Genomic DNA, 24150 nt, shown 5'->3' on the forward strand with positions numbered 1-24150 from the left:
AAAGAAAGAAAGAAAGAAAGAAAGAAAGAAAGAAAGAAAGAAAGAAAGAAAGAAAGAAAGAAAGAAAGAAAAGAAAGAAAGAAAAGAAAAGAAAAGTTTAAGTCAAGATCATAGAGTAGCGGAGGCCTCCAGACTTCTATTCTGTGCTCATTCCCCATTTACATGTATTACTGAAACTCTTCACTCCGTTTTTATTCTTTCAGATAAACCAGGTCCTCCAGCATCTGTTAAAATCAACAAGATGTATGCAGACCGTGCAATGCTTTCTTGGGAACCTCCTCTTGAAGATGGGGGCTCTGAAATCACCAACTACATTGTTGACAAACGTGAAACGAGCAGAGCCAACTGGGCACAAGTCTCTGCTACCGTGCCCATCACCAGCTGCTCCGTGGAGAAACTGATTGAGGGTCATGAGTATCAGTTCCGAATCTGCGCTGAAAATAAATATGGAGTGGGTGACCCAATCTTAACTGAACCAGCAGTTGCTAAAAACCCATATGGTAGGAACATTTTTCAGTCATTTTTTTCATTTTGCTTTTTAATTAGTAACTTTTAGTTTGGGAAATTAATTTTTCAATCAATCTCTGCAGACCCACCTGGTCGCTGTGATCCTCCTGTTATTAGCAATGTAACCAAAGATCACATGACAGTAAGCTGGAAACCACCAGCAGATGATGGCGGCTCACCCATCACTGGCTATTTGGTTGAAAAGCGGGAAACCCAGGCAATTAACTGGACAAAGGTCAACAGAAAACCTGTTATAGAAAGAACAATAAAAGCAACTGGTCTCCAAGAAGGCACTGAATATGAATTCCGAGTTACAGCTATAAATAAAGCAGGACCAGGCAAACCCAGTGATGCCTCCAAAGCTGTTTATGCGCAGGACCCTCTGTGTAAGTTTTCAATGAAAAACCCCCTATCTTGTGTTATACAAACCACTCCCAGGAGTGTGTTTTTCATGAAAAGTTTTTTTTTTTTTATTTTTATCTGCAGATCCTCCTGGCCCACCAGCTTTTCCAAAAGTGTATGACACAACCCGCAGCTCCGTGAGTCTATCTTGGGGCAAGCCAGCCTATGATGGAGGTAGCCCAATCATTGGCTACCTTGTTGAAGCAAAACGAGCTGATTCTGATAACTGGGTGAGGTGCAATTTACCTCAGAAGTTGCAGAAAACCCGCTTTGATGTTACTGGCCTGATAGAAAACACGGAATATCAGTTCCGCGTATACGCAGTTAATAAGATTGGCTACAGTGACCCCAGTGACGTGCCTGACAAACACTGCCCCAAGGACATCTTAAGTAAGTATGACCAGGAAAAATATAGAAAGGTCGATGCCTCAGTCATATTGTAAGAAGAAGACTAGAACTTCCTTAACTAGACTTATTTACGTAACAAGCTTTAGAAATGATAACTTTAGAAGTATTTTTTAGGAGAGCCAGATTGGAATTTTGTGTATTGTATAATAGGTCAAATGGAATGGAAGGTCATTTGTAGTTTTTTAAAACTTTTTCACACTTATAAATAAGAATTTCATGCTTTCAAAAGAGTTTTATGTAAAAATAAAAAATATGGAATATAAAAATTTTATTCTCAGAGTAGACATTTTTTAAACTAAATAATACATTTTTATTATTATAATTTTTATTTTCCCTTCTAATTCATCCCTCTCCTTAAGATTGTAATCCATACACTTCCATATTTATTTCCCTTCTTTTTTTTTTCTATTAACTCATTATCCATTACCATTTCACCATTTATTTTGAATTACTTGATATTATATTTCACCCCCTAAGTATCTACAATGAAACATGGAGAGCCAGACTTTGTAAGAGAGTACCTTCACTGGCAAACAAGAATGAAAGAAAGCCAATTGCCTACTGTAATTACAGAGAGCTTGGTAGTATATAAGTCATGAGAAGAGAAAGTATAGATACCCCATGGAAAACTATGAATTATAAGAAATAACATATAAGAAAACAGATTAACAATAGAAACCAGGGGTTGAAATAGCTGACAGAAGATGTGAAGAGTATTATTAAGGTTTTAAAAATTAGTTTTAAAAATTATGTTATAGAAAAACTATTCTGTTTTAGAAATACACATATTTTAGATTTCATAAGGCCAATTCCTGGAAATATATTTGAGCATTAAATTAAAGCTTTAATTTTCTTCAATCCAAATTTAAACAGTTCCACCTGAAGGAGAACTTGATGCTGAGTTGAGGAAAACACTCATATTACGTGCTGGAGTTACTATGAGACTGTATGTACCTGTAAAAGGACGCCCACCTCCAAAGATCACTTGGTCTAAACCAGGTGTCAATCTAAGAGAAAGGATTGGAATGGACATAAAGTCAACTGACTTTGACACTTTCTTGCGCTGTGAAAATGTGAACAAATATGATGCAGGAAAATATATCTTAACTCTGGAGAACAGTTGTGGTAAAAAGGAATATACCATTGTAGTGAAAGTGCTTGGTAAGTTCATTTGAGTAAAATTCATATATGTGAAAAAAAATGTAGTTGATTTTTTTTTTACACATTTCTTTCTTATTTACCCACTTTTTATTCAGATACTCCTGGGCCACCAGTCAATGTGACTGTCAAGGAAGTATCCAAAGATTCTGCTTATGTCACCTGGGATCCTCCTATTATTGATGGCGGAAGCCCCATCATAAACTACGTGGTAGAAAAACGTGATGCAGAGAGAAAGTCCTGGTCTACAGTGACTACTGAGTGTTCAAAAACAAGCTTCAGAGTATCTAACTTGGAGGAGGGAAAATCCTACTTCTTCAGGGTGTTTGCTGAAAATGAGTATGGAATTGGTGATCCTGGTGAAACACGTGATGCTGTCAAAGCTTCCCGTGAGTGAACAAGTGTCATCATTCCGAGTGACATCTAACCTTGGTTATGTAAGCCTTAGACTCATGATTTCTTCTTTGCTTTAGAAACCCCCGGACCAGTGGTGGACCTTAAAGTGGTGTCTATAACTAAGTCATCTTGTAGCATAGGCTGGAAAAAGCCCCGCAGTGATGGTGGAAGTCGAATTACCGGATATGTAGTTGATTTCCTGACTGAAGAAAATAAATGGCAAAGAGTTATGAAATCAGTAAACCTACAATACTCCACAAAAGATTTGACTGAAGGAAAGGAATATACCTTCAGAGTGAGTGCTGAGAATGAAAATGGAGAAGGGACCCCAAGTGAAATCACTGCTGTGGCAAAGGATGATGTTGGTAAGTCTTCACCCATACAGTTCTAGTTTCCCTCTACTGTCCACAAAAGTGCATTCTTGAGGAATACACAAGTTTATGTAAAAATCATTTAAGAATTTTCATGATCTAGAAAAGTTAACTGTCTAGTCTTAAAAACAATATTTTTGCTTTTTTATAGTGGCTCCTGATCTTGACTTAAAAGATTTACCTGATTTGTGCTACTTGGCTAAAGAAAACAGCAACTTCCGTCTTAAGATTCCCATAAAGGGCAAGCCAGTTCCATCAGTATCTTGGAAGAAAGGGGAAGACCCTCTAGCTGCTGACACGAGAGTCAGTGTTGAGTCATCTGCAGTCAATACAACTCTTGTAGTATATGATTGCCAAAAATCTGATGCCGGAAAATACACAATCACACTTAAGAATGTTGTTGGCACCAAAGAAGGGACTATCACTATAAAAGTTGTTGGCAAGCCAGGCATCCCCACTGGACCAATCAAATTTGATGAAGTCACAGCAGAAGCAATGACCTTAAAGTGGGGCCCTCCAAAAGATGATGGAGGTTCTGAAATCACCAACTATATCCTAGAGAAGAGAGATTCTGTAAACAACAAGTGGGTGACATGTGCTTCAGCAGTCCAGAAAACCACCTTCAGAGTAACCAGACTTCATGAAGGTGTGGAATATACCTTCAGGGTCAGTGCTGAAAATAAATATGGTGTAGGAGAGGGCCTGAAATCAGAGCCAATTGTTGCTAAACATCCATTTGGTAAGTATCTCAAAGTCAGAAAACAAAGTAAAACATGATTTTAAGATATTCTTTATTATAAATGTTGGAATTTTTTATTTTTTCTAGATGTACCTGATGCACCTCCACCTCCCAATATTGTGGCTGTCAGACATGATTCAGTATCTCTAACTTGGACGGACCCCAAGAAAACTGGGGGATCTCCAATTACAGGTATTTCGTTGACTTTTTTTTTTTTAATGGATACAGAGCTGGAGTACAGGCCAGAAGTGCAAGGGCAGTGAGAAGATTCAGCAGAGACAGAGCAGGGAAAAGAGTAGGCAGATTGAGGAAGTATACTGCTGAGGGGAACAGTGAGCTAGACAGGAGAGGTCTGCTGTACCATGTGGGTCACCTCTGGGGCAGGGGATCGAACTCACACTGAAGCAGCTAAGGCTAGCTTGCAGTGCTGAGTCCGAACCCATTGCATCATCAGGGAGGACCCATTTAGTTGGCTTTTATGCTTTAGCTTTTTCACTGGCATTTCTTCCAAATCTTCCTCCCTGTAAAATGTTGAATGTACACTCCTTTACAGTACTGCTTGCACATACAATATTTTTCCCTTTAATATGTTATGTATTCAGTATACTTAGCATTAACTTAAGCTATCTAATTATGCTAATACTTTTCAGTGAACCTCTTTCAATAGTCAATAAAGTCTTTCTTAGCGATAATGCCTATTTTTGTGAGTTAAAAGTTTTCAACAGAAGGTGCAATAGATATGAATACCCTAGGAGAAAAAAAAGTAGCCCTGTATTAAGGTTCTAAAAATTCAGGTACTAACAAGAATGATTATTTATTCCACATGTCTATAAATTCTTTGGCCAAGATTGCATATATTTAAAAATAAGGCTAGGTTTGTATTTTCTATCTAACTTAACACATCACTGCATCTTTTGTAGGGTATCATATCGAGTTCAAAGAAAGAAACAGCCTTTTGTGGAAGAGAGCTAATAAGACTCCTATAAGAATGAAAGATTTCAAAGTGACAGGATTAACTGAAGGTCTTGAATATGAATTCCGAGTCATGGCAATCAACTTAGCAGGAGTAGGCAAGCCAAGCCTGCCATCTGAGCCAGTTGTGGCACTTGATCCAATCGGTAAGTCATTATACAAAGAAAAACCCAGGTGAGTTTTCGGTATGAAGATAACATTTGTTTTTGACTTTTCCCCTCCCTGTAATTTAGATCCTCCTGGCAAACCTGAGGTGATTAATGTCACAAGAAATTCAGTGACTCTTATTTGGACGGAACCCAAATACGATGGTGGTCATAAGTTGACTGGATACATAGTAGAAAAGCGAGATCTACCTTCTAAATCTTGGATGAAAGCCAACCATGTCAATGTTCCAGATTGTGCCTTTACTGTCACTGACCTTATTGAGGGTGGAAAATATGAATTCAGAATTAGAGCAAAGAATACAGCAGGTGCTATCAGCGCTCCATCAGAAAGTACAGGAACCATTATTTGCAAAGATGAATATGGTAGGCCATTTGACTGTTTATGCCCACTTAAAGAATATCAAATTAAGCCCCCTTTCTCTTTTGATTCAATGTATATATTTTTCTTTGCAGAGGCACCAACCATTGTCCTTGATCCCACCATAAAAGATGGAATAACAGTTAAAGCAGGAGATACCATTGTTTTGAGTGCCATTAGCATCCTTGGCAAACCCCTTCCAAAATCAAGTTGGTCCAGGGCAGGAAAAGATATGAGACCATCAGACATAGTTCAGATAACTTCAACCCCAACATCTTCCATGCTTGCGGTCAAGTATGCCACTAGAAAAGATGCTGGTGAATATACCATCACTGCCACCAATCCTTTTGGCACAAAGGAGGAACACGTGAAGGTAACAGTCCTCGATGTACCTGGCCCCCCTGGTCCTATTGAAATCAGCAATGTTTCTGCTGAAAAAGCAACACTTACATGGACACCGCCCTTGGAAGATGGAGGCTCACCAATTAAGTCCTATGTTCTTGAAAAGAGAGAAACCAGCAGACTTTTATGGACAGTGGTTGCCGAAGATATTCAGTCTTGCAGGCATGTGGCAACCAAACTTATTCAAGGAAATGAGTACCTCTTCCGAGTTTCAGCAGTAAACCAATATGGCAAAGGAGAACCTGTACAGTCAGAACCTGTCAAAATGGTGGACAGATTTGGTATGTACAGCATGTGAAGCTGTTGCTATGTAAACATTTACGACAGCTGAGGAAATCATGGGTTTCTCATAAATTTCTTCCTTTTCAGGTCCCCCTGGCCCTCCTGGAAAACCAGAGGTATCAAATATCACTAAAAACACTGCCACTGTCAGTTGGAAAAGGCCAATTGATGATGGTGGCAGTGAGATCACAGGCTATCACGTGGAGAGGAGAGAAAAGAAAAGCTTAAGATGGGTGAGAGCAACAAAGACGCCGGTGTCAGATCTCAGATGCAAAGTAACAGGACTTCAAGAAGGAAACACTTACGAATTCCGTGTCAGTGCAGAAAACAGAGCAGGAATTGGTCCACCTAGTGACGCTTCAAACCCTGCTCTAATGAAAGATGTAGCATGTTAGTATTTACCTTTTTTTCAATGTAGCTCATTTGAGAGTGCCAAAGCCTTACATATCTTACCCCAAAGCTAAACTTCTAATGTGTGCCTTTGTGTCTGTTTTTCAGACCCTCCAGGACCACCTTCAAATGCACATGTAACTGATACTACCAAAAAATCAGCTTCTTTAGCATGGGGCAAGCCTCATTATGATGGTGGACTTGAAATCACTGGCTATGTCGTAGAGCATCAAAAAGTAGGAGATGAGGCCTGGATTAAAGATACCACAGGACCTGCCCTAAGAATCACAGAGTTTGTTGTCCCTGACCTTCAAACTAAAGAGAAATACAATTTTAGGATCTGTGCCATCAATGATGCCGGTGTTGGGGAACCAGCAGTGATTTCAAACGTTGAAATTGTGGAACGGGAAATGGCTCCTGATTTTGAACTAGATACTGAGCTCCAGAGAACACTTGTTGTTAGAGCAGGACTCAGTATTAGAATATTTGTTCCAATAAAAGGTCGTCCTGCTCCTGAAGTGACATGGACCAAAGATAACATCAACCTTAAGAACCGAGCTAACATCGAAAATACGGAGTCCTTCACTCTTCTAATCATCCCAGAATGTAACAGATATGACACTGGTAAATTTGTGATGACCATTGAAAACCCCGCTGGGAAGAAAAGCGGTTTTGTTAATGTAAGAGTCTTGGATACACCAGGACCCGTCCTTAACTTGAGGCCTACTGACATCACAAAGGACAGTGTCACCCTGCACTGGGACCTCCCTCTGATAGATGGCGGCTCACGGATAACAAACTATATTGTGGAGAAAAGAGAAGCAACGCGGAAATCTTATACCACCGCCACCACTAAGTGCCATAAGTGCACATATAAAGTTACTGGCTTGACTGAAGGCTGTGAATACTTCTTCAGAGTGATGGCAGAAAATGAATATGGAATCGGTGAACCAACAGAAACAACAGAACCTGTCAGAGCCTCTGAAGCACCATCACCACCAGACAGCCTTAATATTATGGACATAACTAAGAGCACAGTGAGCTTGGCATGGCCTAAACCAAAACATGATGGTGGCAGTAAGATCACTGGCTATGTGATTGAAGCCCAAAGAAAAGGCTCTGACCAGTGGACCCACATCACAACTGTGAAAGGGTTAGAATGTGTGGTGAAGAATCTGACTGAAGGGGAAGAATACACGTTCCAAGTAATGGCAGTGAACAGTGCAGGAAGAAGTGCCCCTCGAGAAAGCAGGCCCGTCATTGTCAAGGAACAGACAATGCTTCCAGAATTGGATCTCCGTGGCATTTATCAGAAATTAGTCATTGCCAGAGCTGGTGATAACATTAAAGTTGAAATTCCAGTGCTTGGTCGACCAAAGCCCACAGTTACGTGGAAAAAAGGAGACCAAATTCTTAAACAGACACAGAGAGTTAATTATGAAAATACAGCAACTTCGACCATCTTAAATATCAATGAGTGTGTGAGAAGTGATAGTGGGCCCTACCCATTAACAGCAAGGAACACTGTGGGAGAGGTCGGTGATATCATCACCATTCAGGTCCATGATATCCCAGGACCACCTACTGGACCCATCAAATATGATGAAGTTTCATCTGATTTTGTAACCTTCTCTTGGGAGCCACCTGAGAATGATGGAGGTGTACCCATAAGCAACTATGTAGTAGAAATGCGGCAGACTGACAGCACTACCTGGGTGGAGCTAGCAACCACCGTTATTCGCACTACTTATAAAGCCACTCGCCTTACGACCGGAGTGGAATATCAATTCCGGGTAAAAGCTCAAAATAGGTACGGAGTCGGCCCAGGCATCACTTCAGCATCTATAGTTGCCAACTATCCATTTAAGGTTCCTGGGCCTCCTGGTACTCCCCAAGTAACTGCAGTGACCAAGGACTCAATGACAATTAGCTGGAATGAGCCTCTTTCTGATGGTGGAAGCCCCATTTTAGGATATCACATCGAAAGAAAAGAGCGGAATGGTATTCTCTGGCAGACTGTGAGCAAAGCATTGGTACCAGGCAATATTTTCAAATCAACTGGACTTACAGATGGCATTGCTTATGAATTCCGAGTGATAGCAGAAAACATAGCAGGCAAAAGCAAGCCAAGCAAGCCATCTGAACCTATGTTTGCTTTAGATCCCATTGACCCACCTGGGAAACCAGTCCCTCTAAATATTACTAGACACACAGTGGCACTTAAATGGGCCAAGCCTGAATATACCGGAGGCTTCAAAATTACCAGTTATATAGTTGAAAAGAGAGACCTCCCTAATGGCCGGTGGCTGAAGGCCAACTTCAGCAACATTCTGGAGAATGAATTTACAGTCAGTGGCCTCACAGAAGATGCTGCCTATGAATTCCGTGTGATTGCTAAAAATGCGGCAGGTGCTGTTAGTCCACCCTCTGAGCCATCAGATGCTATCACCTGCAGGGATGACATCGAAGCACCAAGGATAATGGTGGATGTTAGATTCAAAGACACGGTTATAGTAAAAGCAGGTGAAGCATTCAAGTTGGAAGCCGATGTTTCAGGTCGCCCACCTCCAACAATGGAATGGACCAAAGATGGAAAGGAGCTTGAAAGCACAGGAAAATTAGAAATAAAAATTGCAGATTTCTCTACTATGCTGATAAACAAGGATTCGTCACGAAGGGATGGAGGTGCCTATATCCTCACAGCAACGAATCCTGGTGGTTTTGCTAAGCATATTTTCAATGTCAAAGTTCTTGATAGACCAGGCCCACCTGAAGGACCTTTAGCTGTATCTGATGTGACATCAGAAAAATGTGTGCTATCTTGGTTGCCTCCACTAGATGATGGAGGTGCCAAAATTGATCATTATATTGTCCAGAAACGTGAGACCAGCAGATTGGCATGGACAAATGTAGCCTTAGAAGTCCCAATAACAAAACTAAAGGTCACCAAACTTTTGAAAGGCAATGAGTACATATTCCGTGTCATGGCTGTAAATAAATACGGAGTTGGAGAACCACTAGAATCAGAGCCTGTGCTTGCAGTAGATCCTTATGGTCCCCCTGATCCACCCAAAAACCCTGAAGTTACCACTATTACTAAAGACTCCATGGTTGTCTGCTGGGGACATCCTGACTCTGATGGTGGAAGCGAAATCATCAATTATATTGTAGAACGACGTGACAAAGCTGGTCAACGTTGGGTGAAATGCAACAAGAAAACTCTTACTGATTTAAGATATAAAGTATCCGGACTGACAGAAGGTCATGAATATGAGTTTAGAATTATAGCTGAAAACGCTGCTGGACTTAGTGCACCAAGTTCTACCAGTCCATTTTATAAAGCTTGTGATGCCGTGTTTAAACCTGGCCCACCAGGTAACCCACGTGTTCTAGACACAAGCAGATCATCCATTTCAATTGCATGGAATAAACCTATCTATGATGGTGGTTCAGAAATCACTGGGTACATGGTTGAGATCGCCCTGCCCGAGGAAGATGAGTGGCAGATTGTCACTCCACCAGCTGGACTTAAGGCAACTTCTTACACCATCACTGGCCTCATAGAAAATCAGGAATATAAAATCCGTATCTATGCCATGAATTCTGAAGGAATTGGGGAACCCGCACTTGTTCCTGGTACTCCAAAAGCAGAAGACAGGTTGCTGCCTCCAGAGATTGAACTGGATGCTGACCTACGAAAAGTTGTTATCATAAGAGCATGTTGCACCCTGCGGCTTTTTGTTCCAATCAAAGGAAGGCCTGCACCTGAGGTCAAGTGGACCCGGGAGCATGGAGAATCTTTAGACAAAGCAAGCATTGAGTCCACAAGCTCTTATACCTTGCTCGTTGTTGGAAATGTAAACAGATTTGACAGTGGCAAATACATACTTACTGTAGAAAACAGCTCAGGCAGCAAATCTGCATTTGTCAATGTTAGAGTGCTGGATACACCTGGCCCTCCACAGAATCTGAAGGTAAAGGAGGTCACTAAGACATCTGTCACATTGACATGGGAGCCACCTCTCCTTGATGGAGGATCCAAAATAAAGAACTATATTGTTGAAAAACGGGAATCAACAAGAAAAGCATATTCAACTGTTGCAACAAATTGCCACAAGACTTCCTGGAAGGTAGACCAACTTCAAGAAGGCTGTAGTTACTATTTCAGGGTTCTCGCTGAAAATGAATATGGCATTGGTCTGCCTGTCGAGACTGCAGAATCCGTGAAAGCATCGGAACGACCTCTTCCACCAGGAAAAATCACTTTGGTGGATGTCACGAGAAATAGTGTGTCGCTCTCTTGGGAGAAACCAGAGCATGATGGAGGCAGCCGAATTCTAGGCTACATTGTAGAGATGCAAAGCAAAGGCAGTGACAAGTGGGCCACATGTGCCACAGTCAAAGTCACTGAAGCTACTATAACTGGGTTGATTCAGGGTGAAGAATACTCTTTCCGTGTTTCAGCTCAGAATGAAAAAGGCATCAGTGATCCTAGACAACTGAGTGTGCCAGTAATTGCCAAAGACTTGGTCATTGCCCCAGCCTTCAAACTCCTCTTCAATACTTTCACTGTACTGGCCGGTGAGGACCTAAAAATTGATGTTCCATTTATTGGACGCCCCCCACCAGCTGTAACTTGGCATAAAGGAGATATACCACTGAAGCAGACAACGAGAGTAAATGCAGAAAGCACAGAAAGTAACACACTGTTGACAATAAAGGAAGCCTGCCGAGAAGATGTTGGACATTACACAGTTAAACTGACTAACTCAGCTGGTGAAGCTACTGAAATCCTTAATGTTATTGTTCTTGACAAACCCGGGCCTCCCACTGGACCAGTTAAAATGGATGAAGTGACAGCAGATAGTGTTACTCTTTCCTGGGGCCCACCCAAATATGACGGTGGAAGTTCCATCAATAATTATATTGTTGAGAAGCGGGACACTTCCACAACCACCTGGCAAATTGTGTCAGCTACTGTTGCAAGAACAACAATAAAGGCTTGCAGATTAAAGACTGGCTGTGAATATCAGTTTAGAATTGCTGCTGAGAACAGATATGGGAAGAGTACCTACCTTAATTCAGAGCCTATTGTAGCCCAGTATCCATTCAAAGTTCCTGGTCCTCCTGGGACACCATTCGTCACAGTTTCCTCCAAGGACAGCATGGAAGTACACTGGAATGAGCCAGTCAGCGATGGTGGTAGCAAAGTCATTGGTTATCATCTGGAACGCAAGGAAAGAAATGGCATCCTCTGGGTTAAATTGAATAAGACGCCTATTCCTCAAACCAAGTTTAAAGCAACTGGCCTCGAGGAAGGCATTGAATATGAATTTAGAGTCTCCGCAGAGAATATTGTGGGAATCGGCAAGCCAAGTAAAGCATCAGAATGCTATGTAGCTCGTGACCCATGTGATCCTCCAGGGCGGCCAGAGGCAATCATTGTCACACGGAATTCAGTGACTCTTCAGTGGAAGAAGCCCACCTATGATGGTGGAAGCAAGATAACTGGGTATATTGTTGAGAAGAAAGAATTGCCAGATGGTCGCTGGATGAAAGCCAGTTTTACAAATGTCATGGATACTCAATTTGAAGTGACTGGTCTAGTGGAAGATCATAGATATGAGTTCCGGGTGATCGCTCGGAATGCTGCAGGAGTATTTAGTGAGCCTTCAGAAAGCACGGGAGCAATTACAGCAAGAGATGAGATAGAGCCACCACGAATAAGTATGGATCCAAAATACAAAGACACAATTGTGGTTCACGCTGGTGAGATATTTAAGATTGATGCAGAAATTTATGGAAAGCCAATACCAGCCACTCAGTGGATAAAAGGTGACCAGGAGCTTTCAAATACAGCTCGACTAGAAATAAAGAGCACTGACTTTGCCACCAGTCTGAGTGTAAAAGATGCAGTACGTGTTGACAGTGGAAATTACATATTGAAAGCCAAAAATGTTGCAGGAGAGAGATCAGTTACTATAAATGTCAAAGTTCTTGATAGACCAGGGCCACCTGAAGGACCTATTGTGATATCAGGAGTTACAGCAGAAAAATGCACACTGGCTTGGAAACCCCCACTACAGGATGGTGGAAGTGATATCATAAATTATATTGTGGAAAGAAGAGAAACCAGCCGCTTAGTTTGGACTGTGGTCGATTCAAATGTGCAAACCCTCAGCTGCAAAGTTACTAAACTTCTTGAAGGCAATGAATATATTTTCCGTGTAATGGCTGTAAACAAATATGGTGTTGGAGAACCTCTTGAATCTGAGCCAATAATTGCCAAGAATCCATTTGTCGTGCCAGATGCACCGAAGGCTCCAGAAGTCACAACAGTGACCAAGGACTCAATGATCGTTGTATGGGAAAGACCAGCATCTGATGGTGGCAGTGAAATTCTTGGCTATGTGCTTGAGAAACGGGATAAAGAGGGCATTAGATGGACACGATGCCACAAGCGTCTGATTGGGGAATTACGCTTGAGAGTAACTGGACTCATAGAAAATCACAATTATGAGTTCAGGGTCTCAGCTGAGAATGCTGCTGGACTTAGTGAGCCAAGCCCACCATCTGCTTACCAAAAGGCTTGTGATCCTATTTACAAACCAGGACCTCCAAACAATCCCAAAGTCACAGATATCACCAGATCTTCTGTTTTCCTGTCTTGGAGCAAACCAATATATGATGGTGGCTGTGAAATCCAAGGATACATTGTTGAAAAATGTGATGTGAGTGTTGGTGAATGGACAATGTGCACTCCACCAACTGGTATCAACAGAACAAATATTGAAGTAGAGAAGCTACTGGAAAAGCATGAATACAACTTCCGTATCTGTGCTGTGAATAAAGCTGGAGTTGGAGACCATGCTGACGTCCCTGGACCTGTAATAGTTGAAGAAAAATTGGAAGCACCAGACATTGATCTTGACCTAGAACTAAGGAAAATTATAAATATAAGAGCAGGAGGATCCCTCAGGTTATTTGTTCCTATTAAAGGTCGTCCCACACCAGAAGTTAAATGGGGAAAAGTGGATGGTGAAATCCGAGATGCAGCTATAATTGATGTCACTAGCAGTTTCACCTCTCTTGTTCTTGACAATGTCAACCGATATGATAGTGGAAAATATACTCTCACATTAGAAAACAGCAGTGGAACGAAGTCTGCCTTTGTTACTGTGAGAGTCTTGGACACACCAAGTCCACCAATTAACCTGAAAGTCACAGAAATCACTAAAAATTCAGTGTCAATTACATGGGAGCCTCCATTGTTGGACGGTGGATCCAAAATTAAAAACTACATTGTTGAAAAACGTGAAGCCACAAGAAAATCATACGCTGCAGTAGTAACAAATTGCCATAAGAATTCTTGGAAAATTGAACAACTCCAGGAAGGTTTCAGCTACTACTTTAGAGTCACAGCTGAGAATGAATACGGTATTGGCCTTCCTGCCCGCACAGCAGATCCAATTAAAGTTGCAGAAGTCCCACAACCTCCTGGAAAAATCACTGTGGATGATGTCACCAGAAACAGTGTCTCCCTGAGTTGGACAAAGCCCGAACACGATGGTGGCAGTAAAATCATTCAGTATATTGTGGAAATGCAGGCTAAACACAGTGAAAAGTGGTCAGAGTGTGCTCGAGTAAAGAACCTTGAAGCAGTAATTACCAACCTAACTCAGGGGGAAGAATATCTTTTTAGAGTTGTTGCTGTAAATGAAAAGGGAAGAAGTGATCCTAGGTCCCTTGCAGTTCCAATAGTTGCCAAAGATCTGGTTATTGAGCCAGATGTAAGACCAGCATTCAGTAGTTACAGTGTACAAGTTGGGCAAGATTTGAAAATAGAAGTGCCAGTTTCTGGACGCCCTAAACCAACCATCACGTGGACTAAAGATGGTCTTCCACTGAAGCAGACCACAAGAATCAATGTTACAGATTCACTTGACCTCACTGTACTCAGTATTAAAGAAACTCACAAGGATGATGGTGGACATTATGAAATCACAGTTGCCAATGTTGTTGGCCAGAAAACAGCATCCATCGAAATTATAACTCTAGATAAACCTGATCCTCCAAAAGGACCTGTTAAATTTGATGAAGTCAGTGCTGAAAGTATTACATTATCTTGGAACCCTCCAGAATATACAGGGGGCTGCCAAATAACCAACTATATTGTTCATAAAAGAGATACAACCACCACAGTATGGGATGTTGTTTCTGCTACCGTTGCCAGAACTACACTCAAAGTGACCAAGCTGAAAACTGGTACAGAATACCAATTCAGAATATTTGCTGAAAATAGATATGGGCAAAGCTTTGCCTTGGAGTCTGATCCAATTGTAGCTCAGTATCCCTACAAAGAACCAGGTCCACCAGGCACACCATTTGTCACAGCTATTTCCAAAGACTCCATGGTTATACAGTGGCATGAGCCAATCAATAATGGTGGAAGTCCAGTCATAGGTTACCACCTTGAGAGAAAGGAAAGAAATAGTATTTTGTGGACAAAAGTCAACAAAACTATTATCCACGACACCCAGTTTAAAGCACTCAATCTGGAAGAGGGCATTGAATACGAATTCAGAGTCTATGCTGAAAATATCGTTGGCATAGGCAAAGCAAGCAAGAATTCTGAATGCTATGTAGCCAGAGATCCCTGTGATCCACCAGGAACCCCAGAAGCAATAATAGTCAAGAGAAATGAAATCACTTTACAATGGACCAAACCCATATATGATGGTGGAAGTATGATCACAGGTTACATTGTAGAAAAACGTGATTTACCTGAGGGCCGTTGGATGAAAGCCAGCTTCACAAATGTCATTGAAACTCAATTCACTGTGTCAGGTCTTACTGAAGATCAAAGATATGAATTCAGAGTCATTGCAAAGAATGCAGCTGGTGCAATAAGTAAACCTTCTGACAGCACTGGACCAATAACTGCCAAAGATGAGGTTGAACTCCCAAGAATTTCAATGGATCCAAAATTCAGAGACACAATTGTGGTAAATGCTGGAGACACATTTAGGCTTGAGGCTGATGTTCATGGGAAGCCCCTACCTACCATTGAATGGTTAAGAGGAGATAAGGAAGTTGAAGAATCTGCTAGATGTGAAATAAAGAACACAGACTTCAAGGCTTTACTTATTATAAAGGATGCCATCAGAATTGATGGGGGACAGTACATTTTAAGAGCATCCAATGTCGCGGGTTCTAAATCATTCCCGGTAAATGTAAAAGTATTAGATAGACCAGGTCCTCCAGAAGGGCCAGTCCAGGTTACTGGAGTCACTTCTGAAAAATGCACTTTAACGTGGTCACCACCACTTCAGGATGGTGGTAGTGATATTTCTCACTATGTTGTTGAAAAGAGAGAAACCAGTCGACTTGCTTGGACTGTCGTGTCTTCAGAAGTTGTCACCAATTCTCTGAAAGTTACCAAACTCTTAGAAGGGAATGAGTATATTTTCCGTATAATGGCTGTTAACAAATATGGTGTTGGAGAGCCTTTGGAATCTGCACCAGTACTAATGAAAAATCCATTTGTGCTTCCTGGGCCACCAAAAAGCTTGGAAATCACCAACATTACCAAGGACTCCATGACAGTCTGTTGGAATCGTCCAGATAGTGATGGTGGAAGTGAGATTATTGGTTACATTGTAGAGAAAAGAGACAGAAGTGGCATTAGGTGGATAAAATGTAATAAACGTCGTATTACTGATTTGCGTCTAAGAGTAACAGGATTAACAGAAGATCATGAATATGAATTTAGAGTCTCTGCAGAAAATGCTGCTGGAGTTGGAGAACCAAGTCCAGCTACAGTTTATTACAAAGCGTGTGATCCTGTGTTCAAACCCGGCCCACCCACCAATGCACATGTTGTAGATACCACAAAAAGTTCAATTACACTTGCCTGGAGCAAACCCATCTATGATGGTGGCAGTGAGATCCTGGGATATGTAGTAGAAATATGTAAAGCAGAAGAGGAGGAATGGCAAATAGTTACCCCACAGACTGGCCTGAGAGTCACTCGATTTGAAATTGCAAAACTCATTGAACACCAAGAGTATAAAATACGAGTCTGTGCTCTGAATAAAGTCGGGTTAGGTGAGCCTGCACCAATTCCTGGTACTGTGAAACCAGAAGATAAACTTGAAGCACCTGAACTTGATCTTGACTCTGAATTACGAAAAGGAATCGTCGTTAGAGCGGGAGGCTCTGCCAGGATTCACATCCCATTCAAGGGCCGTCCAACTCCTGAGATCACTTGGTCTCGAGAGGAAGGGGAATTCACAGATAAGGTCCAAATTGAAAAAGGAACCAACTTTACCCAGCTCTCCATTGATAACTGTGATAGAAATGACGCTGGAAAATATATTCTCAAGCTGGAAAACAGCAGTGGAGCTAAATCTGCCTTTGTAACTGTAAAAGTCCTGGACACCCCAGGGCCACCACAGAATTTGACAGTCAAAGAGGTGAAAAAAGATTCTGTCCTTTTGGTATGGGAACCACCCATCATTGATGGGGGTGCAAAGGTCAAGAACTATGTTATTGACAAGCGAGAGTCAACCAGAAAAGCATATGCTAACGTGAGTAGTAAATGCAGCAAAACAAGTTTTAAAGTTGAGAATCTTACAGAAGGAGCCATTTATTACTTTAGAGTTATGGCTGAAAATGAATTTGGAGTGGGTGTTCCAGTGGAAACTGTTGATGCTGTAAAAGCTGCCGAACCTCCTTCCCCACCAGGGAAGGTTACACTCACTGACGTGTCACAGACCAGTGCATCACTTATGTGGGAGAAACCTGAACATGATGGTGGTAGCAGAATCCTGGGCTATGTTGTTGAAATGCAGTCCAAAGGAACTGAAAAATGGAGTGTTGTGGCTGAATCCAAAGTCTGCAATGCAGTCGTTACTGGTTTAAGTTCAGGACAAGAATATCAGTTCCGAGTCAAAGCTTACAATGAGAAAGGAAAAAGCGATCCCAGAGTGCTTGGTGTTCCTGTCATAGCCAAGGATTTGACTATACAGCCTAGTCTTAAATTACCATTTAATACATACAGCATCCAAGCTGGAGAAGATCTTAAAATCGAAATTCCAGTTATTGGCAGGCCAAGACCTAAAATTTCATGGGTCAAAGAAGGTGAACCTCTTAAGCAGACAACAAGAGTAAATGTTGAGGAAACAACTACTTCAACTATTTTGCACATTAAAGAAAGTAACAAAGATGACTTTGGAAAATACAGCGTAACAGCAACAAATAGTGCAGGTACAGCAACAGAAAATCTCAGCGTTATCATTTTGGAAAAGCCTGGACCTCCTGTTGGACCAATTCGGTTTGATGAAGTTAGTGCAGATTTCGTGGTCATATCTTGGGAACCTCCAACCTATACTGGTGGCTGTCAAATAAGTAACTACATCGTAGAGAAACGTGACACAACCACCACCACTTGGCAGGTAGTATCAGCAACCGTTGCAAGAACAACAATTAAAATAACCAAGCTGAAAACAGGCACTGAGTACCAGTTTAGAATTTTCGCTGAAAACAGATATGGAAAAAGCATTCCCCTAGATTCGAAACCAGTTATTGTACAATATCCATTCAAAGAACCTGGACCACCTGGTACTCCTTTTGTGACGTCAATCTCAAAAGATCAAATGGTTGTGCAATGGCATGAGCCAGTTAATGATGGAGGTAGCAAAGTTATTGGCTACCATCTGGAACAGAAAGAAAAGAACAGCATTTTATGGGTCAAATTAAATAAGACTCCCATTCAAGACACAAAATTCAAAACAACAGGGCTTGATGAAGGCCTTGAGTATGAGTTCAAGGTTTCTGCTGAAAATATTGTTGGTATTGGCAAGCCTAGCAAAGTGTCAGAATGCTATGTTGCTCGGGATCCTTGTGACCCACCTGGTCGCCCTGAAGCCATTGTTATTACAAGAAACAGTGTCACACTGAAATGGAAGAGACCTGTCTATGATGGTGGTAGCAAAATAACAGGCTATATAATAGAAAAGAAAGATCTACCAGATGGCCGCTGGATGAAAGCCAGCTTTACCAATGTACTAGAAACTGAATTTACAGTGAGTGGCCTTGTAGAAGACCAAAGATATGAATTTAGAGTAATTGCAAGAAATGCAGCTGACAATTTTAGTGAGCCATCAGAGAGCACTGGTGCCATTACTGCAAGGGATGAAATTGATGCACCAAATGCCTCACTGGATCCAAAATATAGAGATGTCATCATTGTTCACGCAGGAGAGACTTTTGTGCTTGAAGCTGATATCCGTGGCAAGCCTATACCTGAAATTGTTTGGTCAAAAGATGGAAAAGAACTTGAAGAAACAACTGCTAGGATGGAAATTAAGTCTACTATTCAGAAAACAACTCTGGTTGTTAAAGATTGTATACGTACTGATGGAGGACAATATGTTCTGAAACTCAGCAATGTCGGTGGAACAAAATCAATACCAATCACTGTAAAGGTACTTGACAGACCAGGGCCCCCTGAAGGACCTCTAAGAGTTTCTGGGGTTACTGCTGAAAAATGTTACCTGGCATGGAACCCACCTTTGCAAGATGGTGGTGCTAATATATCACATTACATCATTGAAAAGCGAGAGACAAGCAGACTCTCCTGGACCCAGGTTTCAACTGAAGTACAAGCCCTGAACTACAAAGTCACTAAACTTCTCCCTGGTAATGAGTATATTTTCCGTGTCATGGCTGTGAATAAATACGGAATTGGTGAGCCCTTGGAATCTGAGCCTGTCATCGCTTGTAATCCTTATAAAACACCAGGTCCTCCTTCAACACCTGAAGTCTCAGCAATCACCAAAGATTCTATGATAGTAACCTGGGCACGCCCAGTAGATGATGGAGGTGCTGAAATTGAAGGGTACATTCTTGAAAAACGAGACAAGGAAGGCATTAGATGGACCAAGTGCAACAAGAAAACACTGACAGACCTTCGATTCAGAGTAACTGGTCTTACTGAAGGTCATTCTTATGAGTTCAGAGTTTCTGCCGAAAATGCAGCTGGTGTGGGTGAGCCTAGTGAGCCGTCTGTTTTCTATCGTGCTTGTGATGCTCTGTACCCACCAGGTCCACCAAGCAATCCAAAAGTGACTGACACCTCCAGGTCTTCTGTATCCTTGGCATGGAATAAACCAATTTATGATGGTGGTGCACCTGTTAAGGGTTATGTTGTTGAGGTCAAAGAGGCCACTGCTGATGAATGGACAACCTGCACTCCACCCACAGGATTACAAGGAAAGCAGTTCACAGTGACCAACCTTAAAGAGAATAATGAATATAACTTCCGTATTTGTGCCATTAATTCAGAAGGTGTAGGTGAACCTGCAACTATACCTGGTTCAGTTGCTGCTAAAGAGAGGCTAGAGCCACCAGAAATAGAACTTGATGCTGATCTCAGAAAGGTGGTCATTCTGCGTGCAAGTGCAACTTTGCGCTTATTTGTCACTATCAAAGGCCGACCAGAACCTGAAGTTAAATGGGAGAAGGCTGATGGCATTCTCACTGAGAGGGCCCAGATTGAGGTGACCAGCTCATATACAATGCTTGTGATTGATAATGTAACCAGGTTTGACAGTGGTAGATATAACCTGACACTAGAAAATAACAGTGGCTCCAAAACAGTTTTTGTGAATGTCAGAGTTCTTGACTCACCAAGTGCCCCTGAAAATTTGACTGTAAGAGAAGTGAAGAAAGACTCAGTCATATTATCTTGGGAACCACCACTTATTGATGGTGGAGCTAAGATTAAAAACTACATCGTTGAAAAACGAGAAACCACAAGAAAAGCATATGCCACTATTACAAACAATTGCACAAAGAACACTTTTAAAATTGAAAATCTACAAGAAGGTTGTTCTTATTACTTCCGAGTCTTGGCTGCCAATGAATATGGAATTGGTTTGCCAGCTGAAACAACTGAACCCATTAAAGCTTCTGAACCACCCCTCCCACCTGGAAGAGTAACTCTTGTTGATGTGACCCGTAACACAGCTACAATTAAATGGGAGAAACCAGAAAGTGATGGTGGCAGCAAAATTACTGGTTATATAATTGAAATGCAGACAAAAGGGAGTGAAAAATGGAGCACTTGCACACAAGTTAAGACTTTAGAAGCTACTGTTTCTGGCCTAACTTCAGGAGAAGAATACACTTTCAGGGTTGTTGCAGTTAATGAAAAAGGAAGAAGTGACCCAAGACAACTTGGCGTGCCAGTAATTGCAAGGGATATTGAAATAAAGCCTTCAGTTGAGCTTCCTTTCAATACTTTCAATGTAAAGTCTGGTGACCAACTTAAGATTGATATTCCATTTAAAGGACGACCTCAAGCTACCATAAGCTGGAAAAAAGATGGTCAGATCCTAAGAGAAACAACTAGGGTCAATGTTTCCTCAACAAAAACTGTAACATCACTATCTATTAAGGAAGCTTCAAGGGAAGATGTTGGAACTTATGAGTTATGTGTTTCAAATAGTGCCGGATCCATAACAGTTCCAATTACTGTAATTGTCCTTGACAGACCAGGCCCTCCAGGACCTATTCGTATTGATGAGGTTAGTTGTGACAGTGTAACCATTTCTTGGAATCCTCCAGAATATGATGGTGGCTGCCAAATTAGCAATTACATCGTTGAAAAGAGAGAAACCACTTCTACAACATGGCAGGTAGTTTCCCAAGCAGTTGCAAGAACATCAATTAAAATAATTCGTCTGACAACAGGAAGTGAGTATCAGTTCCGTGTCTGTGCAGAAAATCGCTATGGAAAGAGCTCCTACAGTGAATCTTCAGCTGTGGTTGCAGAGTATCCATTCAGTCCCCCAGGTCCTCCTGGTACTCCTAAAGTTGTGCATGCCACAAAATCTACCATGATTGTAAGCTGGCAAGTGCCAGTTAATGACGGAGGAAGCCAAGTAATTGGCTATCATCTTGAGTACAAAGAAAGAAGCAGCATTCTTTGGACAAAAGCAAATAAAATCCTCATTGCTGATACTCAAATGAAAGTTTCTGGCCTTGATGAAGGGCTGTTGTATGAGTACCGTGTATATGCTGAGAATATTGCCGGAATTGGTAAATGCAGTAAATCTTGTGAACCAGTCCCTGCAAGAGATCCTTGTGACCCTCCAGGACAACCTGAAGTCACAAATATCACAAGGAAGTCAGTGTCACTTAAATGGTCTAAACCACTTTATGATGGTGGAGCTAAGATCACAGGATACATTGTTGAACGTAGAGAACTACCAGATGGCCGGTGGCTAAAGTGCAATTTTACTAACATACAAGAAACATATTTTGAAGTGACTGAACTTACTGAAGATCAGCGTTATGAATTCCGGGTTTTTGCAAGGAATGCTGCTGACTCAGTCAGTGAACCATCTGAATCCACTGGACCTATTACAGTTAAAGATGATGTGGAGGCTCCCAGAATTATGATGGATGTCAAGTTCCGAGATGTTATTGTTGTCAAAGCTGGAGAGACCCTTAAGATAAATGCAGACATTGCAGGGCGACCACTGCCAGTTGTTTCCTGGACCAAGGATGGTATAGAAATTGAAGAAAGAGCAAGAACAGAAATTGTCTCAACGGACTTCACTACTTCATTGACAGTGAAAGACTGTGTCCGAAGAGACACTGGGCAGTATGTCCTAACACTGAAGAATGTTGCAGGAACTCGGTCAATGGCAGTTAATTGCAAGGTACTTGATAAGCCTGGCCCACCAGCAGGACCCCTTGTAATAAATGGTCTCACCTCTGAGAAATGCTCTCTTTCATGGGGACCACCCCAAGAAGATGGTGGTGCAGATATCGACTATTACATTGTAGAAAAACGTGAAACAAGTCGCCTCGCATGGACAATATGTGAAGGAGAGTTAATGACTACATCTTGTAAAGTAACCAAGTTACTCAAAGGCAATGAATACATCTTCAGAGTAACAGGTGTTAATAAGTATGGTGTTGGTGAGCCCCTGGAGAGTGTGCCTGTCAAGGCACTGGATCCATTCACAGTTCCAAGTCCACCCACATCTTTAGAAATTACATCTGTGACCAAAGACTTTATGACACTTTGCTGGTCAAGACCTGAGACTGATGGAGGCAGTGAAATCTCTGGATATATAATTGAAAGGCGAGAGAAAAACAGCCTACGGTGGGTGCGAGTAAACAAAAAACCAGTGTATGATCTGAGAGTGAAATCAACAGGACTTCGTGAAGGATGTGAATATGAATACCGGGTTTATGCAGAAAATGCTGCTGGCCTAAGCCTTCCAAGTGAAACCTCTCCCTTAACTCGGGCAGAAGATCCAGTGTTCTTACCATCTCCTCCCTCCAAGCCCAAAGTTGTGGACTCAGGCAAGACAAGTATAACTATTAGCTGGGTAAAGCCCTTATTTGATGGTGGGGCCCCAGTAACTGGATATACTGTAGAATACAAAAAATCTGATGAGACTGACTGGACAACTGCCATCCAGAGTTTACGAGGCACAGAATATACTGTCAGTGGACTGACAACAGGAGCTGAATATGTTTTCAGAGTCAGGTCTATCAATAAGGTCGGTGCTAGTGATCCCAGTGATGTCACCGATCCCCAAATAGCCAAGGAAAGAGAAGAAGAACCTGTATTTGATCTTGACAGTGACATGAAGAAGACTTTGATTGTCAAGGCCGGTGCCTCATTTACCATGACTGTGCCTTTCCGAGGAAGACCAGTTCCCAGTGTTTCCTGGAGTAAGCCAGACACTGACCTCCGCACGAGAGCCTACATTGATTCCACAAGCACTCGTACATCACTTACTATCGAAAATGCCAACAGAAATGATTCTGGAAAATATACTTTAACAATTCAGAATATTTTGAGTGCAGCTTCACTCACCTTAGTTGTCAAAGTTTTAGATTCTCCTGGTCCTCCAGCCAATGTTGCCGTACAAGAAGTAACCAAAGAGTCTGCAGTATTATCCTGGGATGTTCCTGAGAACGATGGTGGAGCACAGGTGAAGAACTATCACATAGAAAAGCGTGAGGCCAGTAAGAAAGCATGGGTTTCTGTGACCAACAACTGTAACCGCCTCTCCTACAAAATCACTAATTTACAAGAAGGTGCAATATACTACTTCAGAGTCTCTGGAGAAAATGAGTTTGGTGTTGGTGTACCAGCTGAAACGAAGGAAGGAGTTAAAATAACAGGTATGTTTTAAGAGTAAAGAGCACCTATGGATCCACATTAATTTTCCTAGAACGGTGTGAATGACTCTAATTACTCATTGTTTAATCTCAAATGCTTTTGGTTCATACATCAACTATTTCATATTATGACACAAAATAAAATTTCTATGCAACATTTTTTGTTGGTAAAACATAGCTGGAATTGGATAACAATTCCCATTGAATTTAGATATAATTGAATTTGATAACATATATATGCATTTGAATTACATGTATCTGCTGTATACATACTGTGTGCATATGCAGAATTTATTTTCAAGTTTCTCATAAAATTGTTCTTTTCACTTCTCATTTTTATACCCATAGTAAGTTTGAGGGTAATGTATCATTTTATCTGGCCATTTT

The 24150-nt window shown here is 41.5% G+C and overlaps 1 protein-coding gene across 1 annotated transcript in view; it reads left to right on the plus strand.

Annotated features, from left to right (window-relative positions):
* Positions 1–24150, plus strand: part of TTN (titin) — a 274545-nt gene that overhangs the window by 216467 nt on the left and 33928 nt on the right. The window contains exons 262-274 of the mRNA XM_012726861.1: positions 204–500; positions 591–893; positions 994–1299; positions 2191–2478; positions 2574–2864; positions 2949–3236; positions 3394–3981; positions 4069–4173; positions 4902–5099; positions 5187–5483; positions 5574–6161; positions 6250–6552; positions 6661–23766. Of these exons, the coding sequence (XP_012582315.1) occupies positions 204–500; positions 591–893; positions 994–1299; positions 2191–2478; positions 2574–2864; positions 2949–3236; positions 3394–3981; positions 4069–4173; positions 4902–5099; positions 5187–5483; positions 5574–6161; positions 6250–6552; positions 6661–23766 (20958 nt within the window). The remainder of the gene's footprint in view (positions 1–203; positions 501–590; positions 894–993; positions 1300–2190; positions 2479–2573; positions 2865–2948; positions 3237–3393; positions 3982–4068; positions 4174–4901; positions 5100–5186; positions 5484–5573; positions 6162–6249; positions 6553–6660; positions 23767–24150) is intronic.

Source organism: Condylura cristata, unplaced genomic scaffold, assembly GCF_000260355.1.
Source record: "Condylura cristata isolate star-nosed mole 26May11 unplaced genomic scaffold, ConCri1.0 scaffold00002, whole genome shotgun sequence".
NCBI classification, from domain to species: domain Eukaryota; kingdom Metazoa; phylum Chordata; class Mammalia; order Eulipotyphla; family Talpidae; genus Condylura; species Condylura cristata.